General features: G+C 41.8%; 1 protein-coding gene across 3 annotated transcripts in view; it reads right to left on the minus strand.

The window, feature by feature from the left end:
* Positions 1-13,248, minus strand: part of OBSCN (obscurin, cytoskeletal calmodulin and titin-interacting RhoGEF) — a 159,135-nt gene that overhangs the window by 117,160 nt on the left and 28,727 nt on the right. The window contains exons 11-12 of one of the 3 annotated variants that reach the window (XM_047851995.1): positions 9,690-9,965; positions 6,007-6,282 (exon numbers count right to left, since the gene is read on the minus strand). In XM_047851995.1, coding sequence (XP_047707951.1) covers positions 6,007-6,282; positions 9,690-9,965 — 552 coding nt within the window. Of the gene's footprint in view, positions 1-6,006; positions 6,283-9,689; positions 9,966-12,079; positions 12,108-13,248 lie in introns of those variants that run through there. The other 2 variants (XM_047851985.1, XM_047851979.1) reach the window with 2 other exon arrangements.

The raw sequence follows: 13,248 nt of genomic DNA on the forward strand, positions 1-13,248 counted from the left end.
CAGGCCTTGATCCGGAGTACCCAGTGGGGCAGGGTCTCCTGAAGGTTAATTTTGTCTCCAGAAGTTGGCCTGATATTGCCAGAAAGTTATAGAAGGTGGATAGAGGAATTGCGCAGGGAGGCACAAAAGGTATTTGTAAAGAGGGATGAAAAGAAGCAACAACAGAAAGCAAAAATTATGGTGACTACTGTGGAGAAAATGGTTGAAAGGGAAGGAGGAAATAGAGATCCCCCAGGGGGGAAATGAGGGATCATAGGGAACAAAGTAAAACGAGAGGAATGCGAGAAGGAGAAGAAAGGAAATGTTATAAAGGCAGACCGCCTGGCCACTTTAAAAGGGAGTGTCCTCTATGGAAGAAGGAAGAGGAACTGACCCCCTTATGGCTCTGGAAGAAGAAGATAAAGGGGGTTAGGGGTTCCCCTTTGCTAGACTCCAGCAGCAGTCCTTGATACATTCAAAGGTGGGGCCCAAGGGAGAAGATACAATCTTCTTGTTTGACACAGAAGCTGCCCATTCCTCCCTAACATTTAAGCCACAGGGGACAAAATTCTCACCACAAAAACTTTTGGTTTCAGGAATAAAAGGAGAAAAATTTCAGGTTTGTATATATGAAACCATGACTGTAAGAACTGAGACTGAGGAAACAGAGGTGTCTTTCTTGTTCGTTCCTGAAGCAGGAGTCGACCCCCTAGGCAGAGACCTCACTATACAGCTGGGTTTGGATATAGGGATAGAGAGGAGCCAAATTAAAGTTCTCATAGCTTACCTCATAGAGGAAGAAGAAAGTAAGATACATCCAGAGATATGGGTCAAAGAGAGAAACAGAGGAGGGCTTCAAATTCTCCCAGTGAAGATTTGCTTAAAACAACCAGGTGAAACAGTGTGCAGGAAGCAGTCTCTTATTCCAATAGAAGGAACAAAAAGACTCCAGCCAGTGACCACGGGTCTTATCAAGGATGGGTTGCTAGAACCCTGTATTTACCCATACAATACTCTGGAACTCCCAGTATGAAATCCAGATGGGTCCTACCAGTTGGTGCAAGACCTGGGAGCAGTAAACCAGATAGTTTGGACCCAACACCCTACAGTCCCTAATCCCTATTACCCCCTCAGTAAAATTCCTTATGGGCATAAATGGTTTAGTGTAGTAGATTTGAAGGATGACTTTTGGGCATGTCCACTAGACCCAGAGAGCAGAGATCTCTTTGCCTTTGAATGGGAGAATCCTGTAAGCAGGAGAAAGCAACAATACCACTGGACAGTATTGCCACAGGGCTTTACTGAGGCCTCCAATTTGTTTAGTCAAATATGGAATCTGTAATAAAAATGTTCTCCCTCCCCCCCGCCAGACACTCAACTCTTTCAATATGTAGATGAATTCCTGATTTCAAGGGAAAGTGAGCCGAAGTTTCCAAGGCCACAATAGGTTTGCTTAACTTCCTAGCAGGGTTGTCTGCCTATGAGCTTCTTGATAGGCTACTTTATTTAGGGAGGGCATTGGACTTGGACTTACCCACCCTGGAAACTAAAGGTCAGTTCCTCAGAGATATGTACTGGCCACATCCTCTGTTCTATCTTCCCTTAGGGTAAAAGGGCTCTCACACAGACCCTGCCACTTCACAGCCCATCACTTTCAACTGGGGGATCAGGCATTAATCAAATGTTGGAAAGAGGAAAATACTCCAACCTAGCTGGCAAGGCCCCTATGAAGTCCTTGTAACCACTGAAACTGTTGTAGTGACTGCTGAAAGGGGACGGACTCATTACACTCAGGTCAAGGGGCCGGTAACGCGGACTCTAGACAGTAAGGTGAAGGGACGATGGGAGGTATATAAGACAACCAAGGACCCCTTAAAGTTACCCTTAAGAAAGGAAGTTCAGAGTGTACAATAAAGGTTAGAGTCTGGCCTTGCAACTGGGGAATACTATGGCTTGGGTAGGCAACCACCAGAGGATGAGAAAATTCCAAAAAGGAAGTGCCTCAAGCCTATCCCATTAGCTTACTAATTAATGTAACTAGAACTGAATCCCCTCAAACTTTGAAATTTGATGCCTGCCTCATCCTATCATGTGGGAATTTAGAAAAACAGAGGTGGCTATCACAGGCAGATAAATATCTTTGTATTGATACCTTTGATCTTTACAGTCATCTGGACCTCAAACCTTGTTTGGGAGTTGGGACTTGGCATCGTAGACTACTCAGATTCAGGAATGGACAGCCAAACCCATGGACACTTTAACAGTTAAAATACATCCATCTAAGGGTATCCCACTGAAAAATTGCCAGAACTTAAAGTGTGACCCCATGCTTCTAACCATTTAACAGCCCCCTCACTGCAGATCAGGACCCAAGGGCAGCACCTGGAACATATGGATTAGGAGTAGATGTTACAAGAATTTAAGAACTTAAGGGACTACTGTCCCTTAAGTCAGTTGATAACCTCATCTGTAGTATGCCTCAACCAACCACAGATCCAAGGGGGTATTTAATTTCTCCCACTAATGATCCAAAGAAGATAAGCAAAGTTGAAATCAAAGACCTGACACAAACCCTTAAGATCTAGACTGGATACGGAGATGTTAATGCATGGGTGTAATGTGTTTACTTCTCTGTGCAGATGTTTAACAAAAACAATTGTTATGTTTGTGGTGCATAAAGGCCACAGGGGCAAATTGTTCCATTTCCCTCTGGATGGGATACAGACCCTGCAGGAATGAGTTGCATGATAGCTCTCCATCAGTCACGGATGTTTGGGGAAATGAGACCTGCAAGATCCTGTCATTGCTCTTTCATGCACTACAAATGTCAGACCCAAGGGCCATCCCCTCTTCCTTCATAGGGACAAGGAATCACTCCTCCTGTCTCTCAAGAGTAGGGAAAAAATTCAACAAACCTGTGGGATATTGGCTGACCCACATGCACATCCTAAATGCCACTGGTGAACAGAGCCACAACTATTCTAACTTGAACATCCCACGAGCAGATGTTTGGTGATACTTTGGGAAGAGGAGACTACTTAACCAGTTTCTGTCCAATTGGAGTGGAACTTGTGCATTAGTCCAAATGGCCATTTCATTCACTTTGGCATTCCATCAAACCGATAAAGACAGTGACATTCACCACAGAAACCAGAGGGCTTTACAGTGATATTTTTATTCCAATGTGTACATTGGTGCAATAGGAGTCCTACAGGGGTGTCTCCAATGAACTTAAGGACAGGAATCAGATAGCTGCTAGATTTCAGTCCTCACTTTTCTGGTGGTTTACCATTGATAAGAATGTGGACTGGATTAATCACATCTGCTAAAATCAGCAAAGGTCTATCAATTTCACTAGGGCTGCACTCCAAGGAGTAGCCAGTAAGTTAGATGCTACCACTCGAATGGCATGGGAAAATAGGATAGCCTTAGACATGATGCTAGCAGAGAAATAGGGAGTCTTTCTTTTGTGTTATGTTAGGAGACCAGTGCTGTACCTTTCTCCCCAACATTGCTGCAGACGGCACCATCACCAAAGCTTTGCAGGAACTACCAACTCTAGCCAATGAACTAGCATAAAACTCAGGGAGTAGTGACTTGTTTAGTGACTGGTTAGAAGTATGCTTTAGTAAATGGAAAGGAATGGTTGCTTTGATTCTAAACTCTTTGGACAATGAGTCCAAAGACTCATTGCTATTAATGAACAAATGTTTGTGCTTATGCCCAAAATGACCTATTATTATTGAAAAATAAACCTTACTATGAGGAGGAGAGCCAACACCTACTAAACATGTTTGAGTAAGATCTCAAAAATGAAGGAAATATAAATGAAAATGGAATCAACTTAGAAAAGAAGAGGTGGGATTGTGAGAAGTAAGGGAGATGATTCATTTTTGAATACCAAATAAAAGCCATTGTGTCTAGTTAACAATAGATTTACAACTTATTGGAAATATGTATGTACCCCACACACACAGTGGAGTCCCAAACCCTTAGACTCTTCACTTCCTGGCTCTTCTTCCCCTCTCCGTTTGGTAGGCTTTGCAATGAACACGTGCCAAAGAACAAAGGGAGGAGGGGCTGAAAGTCTCTGCGTCACCTTAGGGAATGTACAGTTGTTCCAATCAGACTACTTTTTGCCTTCCATGGGCACAAGCAATGTCTGGGTAAGACTGTAATACCCGCAGTGCTCAGCCAATGAGGAAACACAGGAGGGACTTGCATGCTAGGAGGTAAATTGTCTGCTGTAACTGCCCTGAGTGTGCCTATCCATCAGACACTGCTCTTGCAAGAACATTGCTCAAAGCCTTGTTTCACTGTGCTCCAAGTCTCTGTGCCCCTCCTTTGATTGAGTTGGTGGGCTTATTTCTCACACTACCTAAAATGAGTTATGAAATATATCTTGTTTTTATATTCCCCAGAACAATTATTTCCTCAAGCATAGAATAACCATTTTAAAGAATATTGAACATAGTTTACCAGAGAACTACTTGACTTCAAAGATTTTGTATTATTGGTTCCACTTATTTAAAAGTCATAAAACTATTTGAGATTTCTGTATCTTTTTGTGTCCATTCTCACAATTTACTAGGAATTAGCCAAATTGTCACAACTTTTCAAATTTATTACCATAAAATATTTTTGTCATATTGTCTTAAAATAAGATTTCACAGACACCTAAATGGGATTTGGGGTGCCTACCCCCACCCATGGATCATTATATGCTGATAAAATTCCAAACTGTTATGTTCTGGCAACTAGGAGTCAGAGTAGGATGGAGCCCACCCCTATTTGGTATCAAGATTCTCTCTTTTTTTAATGTTTATTTATTTTTGAGAGAGAGACAGAGACAGAGAGAGACAGAGTGTGAACAGGGAGGGGCAGATTGAGAGGGAGACACAGAATCTGGGCCAGCCTCAGGCTCCGAGCTATCAGCACAGAGCCCGACAATGGGCTGGAACTCAGGAACTGCGAGATCATGACCTGAGCCAAAGTTGGACGCTTAACCCACTGAGCCATCCAAGCTCCCCAAGGTTCTCTTAACAAAGGAAAAAAATTTCCATTTTTTACACTTTATGTACCAGTCCAGCAGATGCAGATACACACAAAACATTAGGAAAATGCTACAAAATAAATGCTGCTTTCCTGGTCAGGCTGCTACTGTGGGAACACCTCAGTGACAAAGCACACTGAGTGCCAGGAGTTACCTACTCCTTCCCATTTCTAAGTTTACAAAAGCAACCAGAAGGGTAAATCTGACACTGAGAGTGTATCTCCAACCTGGAGAGAAGGGCAAAGTGAGGTTTGCTTGAAAACAATAATCCTAAATGTCACAGGTGAGTATCTACAAATCACCCATTCTTCCTTCCCTTTGCACAGCAGACACTGTCACAAAACACGCACCTACATTTTGTCAACACACAGGTAACAGCGAGCTTCTCTATCAGTGAAAAAGAAGGAAGAGTGTCCCAGACACCTCAAGTGTGATAATCTAAGGTTCACTCTTGATATCTCAATTCCAAGTATGATTGTGTGGCCAGAATCTCCCCTAATCTAGGCCCAAGTGAATTGAAACACCTCTCACTGACAAAAACTGGTCAGAGCTACTGATGGGTGGCATGGGTAGTTGTCAAAACATATAATGGAGAAAATGTGCCATATCCAAGGGTGAGAGATATCTGGTTGACCTCGAGCCCAAGCACAAGATGGAACTAGAATCCTAGACACCAAGGAACACCAGAAAGAGCAGGGCAGGTGCTAGGAATGTGACTGAGCATTGTTGCACCAAATTGCCATTCCAGATTACAGAAACGGCCCCTTTCCTTTCCATGCATACCCTTCCCATGAGGCCTCCCTTGACCCAAAACTGATGTGAAAAAAAGGAGATGAAAACAGCATATGGACAAATGGTAGACATGAAGAGATTAGGTCTAAAGGAAAAGGACACAAAAGTCCATCCGGGTGTAATCCTGGATGGTCCCATCATCACCTTCCATCAAGGCTAGAGTATTACCCCCAAGTACTGACCTGTAACATCCAGGTGGAAGGACACCTTCTCTCCCTTGGCCTCGCAGCTGTACTCCCCGGCATCTGCTCTCCCCGCTTGCTGCACCACCAGCTTCCTGCTGCAACCCTTGGCCTCCACACACACTCTGGAGCTTGCACTCAGCTTCTTCCCATCCTTGTACCACATCACCTCCGTCTTGTCCTGGGCCACCTCGCAGCTCAATGTGGCACTGGCCCCTGCCTTGGCCTGAACCTCACTGCATGCCGGCTGCTCCTTGGCAAACACAGCTGCAAGCTCTGGGGACAGAGTCACCTTGCAAGTCAGGAAGGCAGCTCTGGTAAGAGGAGCCCGAATGGTGAGCTAGGGGGTCAGAAACTTCTCCAGGTTCTGCACCAGCTGTAAGGCCTGGAGAAGCCCCCTACCTTTCCTAGAAATGGGTAACCACAATCTATCTATACATTCTATCACTGTTCCATGTTGCTGCTGCAGGTGTGGACACTGGAGACATCCCTCTGCACAAGCTCCTCTAGGAAATGATCTGTGGGGTTGTGATACATGCACACCCCAGCCTTCTCAGATGATGCAGAGTCCTTCCACAGGACTGTCAGGGAGGAAGTTCCCACTCTTGCCTCCCCTGTGTTGTCAACTGTTGGCAACTTGGTGGGACTGAAGTTGTCCCTCCCTGTGGTCCCATTACTGATAAAGTGATGCACATTTTCTGATGTTTTTGGCCATTAGCATTTCCTCTTTATGATGTCACTGTTCAAGATTTGCCCCATTTTCAATACCACTGTATGTTTCTCTTATATTCATTTTCAGGAGCTCTTTGTTAATTAAATTTTTTTAATATTTATTTATTTTTGAGAGAAAGAGATGGAGTGTGAGCAGGGGAGGAGCAGAGAGGGAGACACAGAATCTGAAGCAGGCTCCAGGCCCCGAGTTGTCAGCACAGAGCTCGATGTGGGGCTCGAACTCATAGAACTGTGAGATCATGACCTGAGCCAAAGTCAGACTGTCAACTGACTGAGCCACCCAGACACCCCAAGCTCTTTGTTGCTTTAAATGCTAAAGGGTTTGGTCATTAAATGTCTTATTAAAATTCTCTCCATCTGTGTGTCTTGCATTTTCCCTTCTTCATAGTGTCTTCTGATCAAAGTTCTTAATACAAACATACCAACTTGTCCTTTGTGATTAACCCATTTATTAAGTCTTTTGTTACATTTATGTCACTAAATAGTCTGCATTACCTGCTAAGAGCTAATTGTTTTACCTTTTACACTCAGGGGTCTACACACCTGGAGTTGATGTGTGTGTGTGTGTGTGTGTGTGTGTGTGTGTGTGGTCTGTTCTGTATATTGCTTTTTTTTTAAGTTTTAATTTTTCCAAGTCTCTTATTAAAGTCTAATCATTAATCTTTTGGATTTTCTGAAATTGATATTATCTGTAAATTCCACGTTTGTCCCCATATTTTATACCTTTGTCTTATTTTCCTCCTTATTGTATTGCCCATTGTTGGACAGAAAGCCTCCTTACCTTGTTTCCAATCACAAAGTCAGGTCTCTTTCATTTTAAGGGTGATTCTAGCTGGTATTTCCTGTAGTACTGTTTTCCAAATTAAATTAAGGAAGAAACCCTTTATCTATAGTCAGTTAATAATTTTATATTATGAGATTATGTTAAATTTTATCAAACATTTTTATTCAGCATTTATCGAGATAACCACAACATTTTTCTCTTTCAATCTGTTAATATCATGTACTGTTTTGCTTTTTTAATGTTTCTAATGTTAAAGCAACCAGACATTCTTGAACTATGACTTCCATCATAGTGTATTGCCTGCCTCATGTGTCGGATTACTTGGTTGACTAATATCTTGTTTAAGATTTTAGCTTTGATATTCATAAGATATTGGCCTGTAATATTTTAATGTTTGTTTATTTTGAGAGAGAGAGAGACAGAGTATGAGCAGGGGAGGGGCAGAGAGAGGGAGACACAGAATCTGAAGCAGGCTCCAGGCTCTGAGCTGTCAGCACAGAGCACAATGCTGGGCTCAAACCCACAAACCGTAAGATCATGACCTGAGCTGAAGTCGGACATTTAACCGACTGAGCCACCCAGGTCTCCCTTTAATTTTTTAAATGTTTATTTATTTTAGAGAGAGACAGAGAGAGAGAGAGAGAGAGAGAGAGAGAGAGAGAGAGAGAGAGGATGGGCAGACAGAGAGGGAGACACAGAATCCCAAGCATTGGCCTGTAATTTTAACTCTACATGTTTTCCTTGTAAGATTTCAACATCAATATTATTTATCTACATCTACATAAGATGAGTTGGAGAGTGTACACCCTTTTTCTGTTGTCTAGAAGAATCTCTATGAAAATGTAATAATGTCTTTCCAGAAATATTTGGTATAACTAATCAGTAGATCCACTGAACATAGACTCTTTCTATGAAATTTTTTTTTTTTATATTTCTGGATCCATTTCTTTAAAAGTTATAGGACTGTTTCAGTTTTCTATTTCTCCTCATGTCATTTTTGATACAGTTTTCTATCAAATTTTAAAACTTTTAAAATGTTTAGTATGAAGTAAGTTTTCAAGTCCTCTTCAAATAACGTTTCACAAAGATAACTAGCATGTTTCTCTGTATCTATATACACACACAAACCACTGAATACAAATACAATACCACACTGTTTTGTGGTGGCACCTAGAAGTCAAATGTCAGACCTTTACTGAACATTAAGACTCTCCTAACAAAAACAAAACAAAAGACCCTCTTAACAAAATAAAATGAATACATTTCTCAACCTTCTCTACGAACCAGCCAAGAAAGCACAAATACACACTAATCACTACATAATGCAACAAAATAAATACTGGTCCACCAGTCAGTCTGCCATTACAGTCACTTGTCTTTAACAAGATGTGCTGATACAGCTTAAGCTATTTATTCCTATTTCCAAATTTATACATCAGACTCCAAGAGGAATTCTGACAAAGAATGTTTTAACTGAACACAAAAGATATGCTTTAAAAGGAATATCCTGTACATCAGAGGTACATATCACAGGCACATATCTACCAATCTCTGCTTTTGTATACTTTGCACAGACATTGCAACATGGAATGGATCTAGATGCTACAGCACACAGGTGCAGAAAGAGCTTTTCTACACATGTGCAAGGAGGGAAGAGATTCACAGAACATCTAAACTTTGATAATCCACAGTCAGTCTGAGGTATTTACAAGTATGGATGGGTAGTTGAAATATCCTCCTATCCTTGGTCAGTGAGATCCAAACATCTGGCTTGTGATAACCTGCCTGTGATTCTGAATGAACAAACCTGATAGCTGGCAGAACATCCAATAGGAGGAAATTTACAAGAGGCACTTGGTCTAATTCAGACCCAAATGCTAAGTAGATTCAGATCTCCAGGACACAAAGAAATTGGGTAGGTTCTAGGAATATATAACTAAGCATCAGTGTTCTAAACACCACTGAAGATGGACACAAGAGGTCCCCTTCATTCTTACACACCTGTCCAACCCAGCCACCCTTGACCCTACCATGGGAGGAAAAACAGGAAGGTAGGAGGATGTGAGATGGAAGATCACTGATGGTGAGAACACTAGGGATGATCTGCTCTCAAAGTCAGTCCCATTCTCTCAAACAAGGCTAATTCACTACCCTAAAGATTACTGACCTGTGACATCCAGGTGGAAGGACACCTTCTGGCCCCCGGCCTCACAGCTGTACTCCCCGGCATCTGCCTTCCCTGCCTGCTGCACCACCAGCCGCCTGCTGCAGCCCTTGGCCTCCATGCACACTTTGGAGCTGGCACTCAGCTTCTTCCCGTCCTTGTACCACGTCACCTCTGTCTTGTCCTGGGCCACCTCGCAGCTCAGTGTGGCACTGGTCCCCGCCTTGGCCTGCACCTCACTGCATGCTGGCTGCTCCTTGGCAAACACAGCTGAGGGCTCTGGGGACAGGGAAGGACACACAAAGTCAAAAAGTAATTCAAGATGTAGCACAGGGGAAAGAAGAAATAAATGGGGAGGTGGTAGAATCTTATCCAGGCTCTGCACCAGCTGTGTGGCCTGGAGAAGCCTCACCACCTTCTCAGCAACAACTAACACAATTTATTTATACATTCCACCACTGCTCCATGTGGGCTGTTCCAGGTGGGGACCATACATTCCATCACTGCTCCTCATGGGCTATTCCAGGTGGGGACCATATATTCTATCCCTGTTCCATGCGAGGACTCCGAGAGACTTTCCTATGTACACGCTTTTCTGGGTGAGGAGATGTTGGGTCATGATGTGTGCACACTTCAACTTTCCCAGATGATACAGAGTCTTGCACATGAATGTGCAAAGAGCATGTCACCCACAGTGCAAGACAGTCCCTGAACCTCCACACTTCCACACTGTCACCTACTCTGTGTTGTCAACTCTTAGCAACTGTGGGCAGTGGAGCTCTACCTCCCAGGGCTGTCTCTTACCTGGTCCTGATGATTCACAAAGTGAATTACCTTTTCCAGTGTTTTTGGTTATTAGTGTTTGCTCTTTTGCTAAAAGCTTTTGCCCAATTTTCAATAGCATTGTCTGTCCTTTCTATGCTTGTTTTTAGGATCTTTTTATATATATGAAGGCATATCTTTGGTGATTACGTGTGCTGTAAATATCCTCCACATCTGTGTGGCTTGTCTTTTCTGTGCTGTCTTCTGATGATTCAACATTTTTAGGTTAATGTCCTCATATATTTCATATTTGTTTCATTGTGGTTAGTGCACTTGTGTTCTGTTCTAAGCAATCATTCCTAAGCTTGAAGCAATTAAAAACATCTACATTACCACCTGAGAGTATATGGTTTCACTTCTGCTCTGAGGAGAACACCAGGGGTTGACTGTGAGTGGTATGAGTTACTAGTCCAATCCTTTTCCATATGGTTAAATGGTCCTAGCACCATTTGTTTTAACCATGCTGTCTCTACTTCGTACACAGTTCCACATTAAACACACACACACAGAGGTGGAGGGGATGGCGTCATCAGTTCCTGCATGGGTCTGTCTCTGAGATCACTATTCTGGTTCTTTGGTCAGTGTATCTTTCCTGGCATCAAGACACCATTCTCAATCACTCTATCTGTAATAGTTCTGATACCTGGTCCAGCAAATGCTCACCCTTTGCTCTCCTTCAAGAGGTATATTGTCTGTGTGTGGCCTTGATGATCTGTTTGTCAATTTTCAAAGTCCCCACCACTACCACCACCAAAAATGACCATTTGCTTGGATGTTTATTAGTATCAGGTATGCCTGTTTCTTCCATGGTTTTCTATCCATTTATTTCCATCTCTTGACTGTCTCTCAATAACATGTAATAATTTACCCTCACAGAGCCACCCAGCATCTCTTTATCAAACTAGGAATTAGAACCATGATAGTCTTGATGCTCTTATAACTCTTAAGTTTTCATTTTCAAAGTGTCTCTTGGCAGCACAGATACAAGAGTTTTCTCAATATTGACTTTTTACACAGTAATCTTTATCAACTTTCTAGGCCAAATAATTTATCTTTTGGATATATCATATTATCCATAAATTCTATTTTTGTTTTTTTTCAAACTTCTGTTGACTTTATTTGCCCCCTAACTATGCTGCATAGCATTGGATAAAAGTGATAGCGGTTAGCTTCCTTGGGTAGTTCCCTGTCTCACAGATCACTCTGTGTGATTAGCTGGTTTTTCTGCAGCATCATTTATAAACTGAAAAAAGAACCATTCTATTTATAATTGCCTAAGAATTCTATGTCATGAATTGATGTGAACTTTATCATACACTTCTTCTGGATTTATGATGTTAAATTTTATCAGCTACTATATTCTGCATTTATGGAGTAATCACTTCATTCTTTTTCATTCAGTCTGTTAATGCCATGCATTATACTGATCTGCTAATATTTCCAGTTTAAAAAGCCTTGAACTCATAGACTATGACCTTCATCATGGTGTATTATCTGTTAAATACTTTGCTAATTTATTTTCCTAATGCTTTGTTTAAGATTTTGACCTTGAAAATCCATAACAGACTGACCTGTAATTTGAATTTTTCATCCTTTGCTTTTCAGAGTTTGGTTATCAACATTATGCTGTCTCTGTGAAGTAAATCAGAAATAGCTTCCTCTTCTCTTTTCTAGAAAAATCTCCAGGAATAGGCACTAACTTCTTTCCAGAACATTTCACATAATCTACCAGTGAGAAAGTGCACATGGTGTGAGATTATTTACTACATCTCTATTTGTTTAAAACATTCTAGGACTATTTGAGGTGTTGAAATCTTCTTGTGTCACTTTTATCTGGTTTTCTAAGAATTTGGTCAATTTGCCAAACCTTTTCATATGTATTACCATAAAATAATTTGTTATATCATCTGAAAATAACACTAAAAAAAGACACATGGTAGATTTTTTGGTATCTGCATACACCAACAAATAATTTTCTGCGGATACAATACCAAACAGTCAGGTGGTGGCACCTAGAAGCCAACGTAGGACTGCAGCCCATTTTTATTTGCCATTAAGACTCATAAGGAGTGGTGCCTGCGTGGCTCAGTTGGTTAAGCATCTGACTTTGGCTCAGGTCATGATCCCATGGTTCATGAGTTTGAGCCCTGTGTCGGGCTCTGTGCTGACAGCTCAGAGCCTGGAGCCTGCTTCAGATTCTGTGTCTCCCTCTCTCTATTCCCCTTCCCTGCTCTCTCTCTCTCTCTCAAAAAAATAAATAAATAAAAACATTTAAAAAATTTTTAAAAAGACTCATAAGGAAAGGAAAATACATTTAGTTCGGACCCTTTTCTGTGAACCAGCCAGAAATGGACAGACACGCAAGTCTCTAGAAAATGGTATGAAATGCTGCTTTACCAGACAGCAGCTGTTAAAGACCTCATCTTTAACAAAGTGTGCTTGTGTAAGATAAGCCACTTATTCTTTTCCATTTCTAAATCGATGAATCATACCCCAAGGGGAATTCTGACACAGAATGTTCTAAGAGAGGGGAAGCAAGATTTGCTTCAAAAAGAGAATCCAGACTTCACATGTGTCTATCACATATCTGTCAGCCCTCTGCTCTCAGTTTGCTTTGTGCAGACATTGCAGAGAACAGGGATCCAGACTTTGCTAGATCCGTGTCCATGTGCAAGATAACTTCCGTGTCCATGTGCAAGGAGGAAAGGGTGTCCCAGAATGCCTAAAACTTTGATAGTCC

This window comes from Prionailurus viverrinus, chromosome A1 (genome assembly GCF_022837055.1).
Source record: "Prionailurus viverrinus isolate Anna chromosome A1, UM_Priviv_1.0, whole genome shotgun sequence".
NCBI lineage: Eukaryota > Metazoa > Chordata > Mammalia > Carnivora > Felidae > Prionailurus > Prionailurus viverrinus.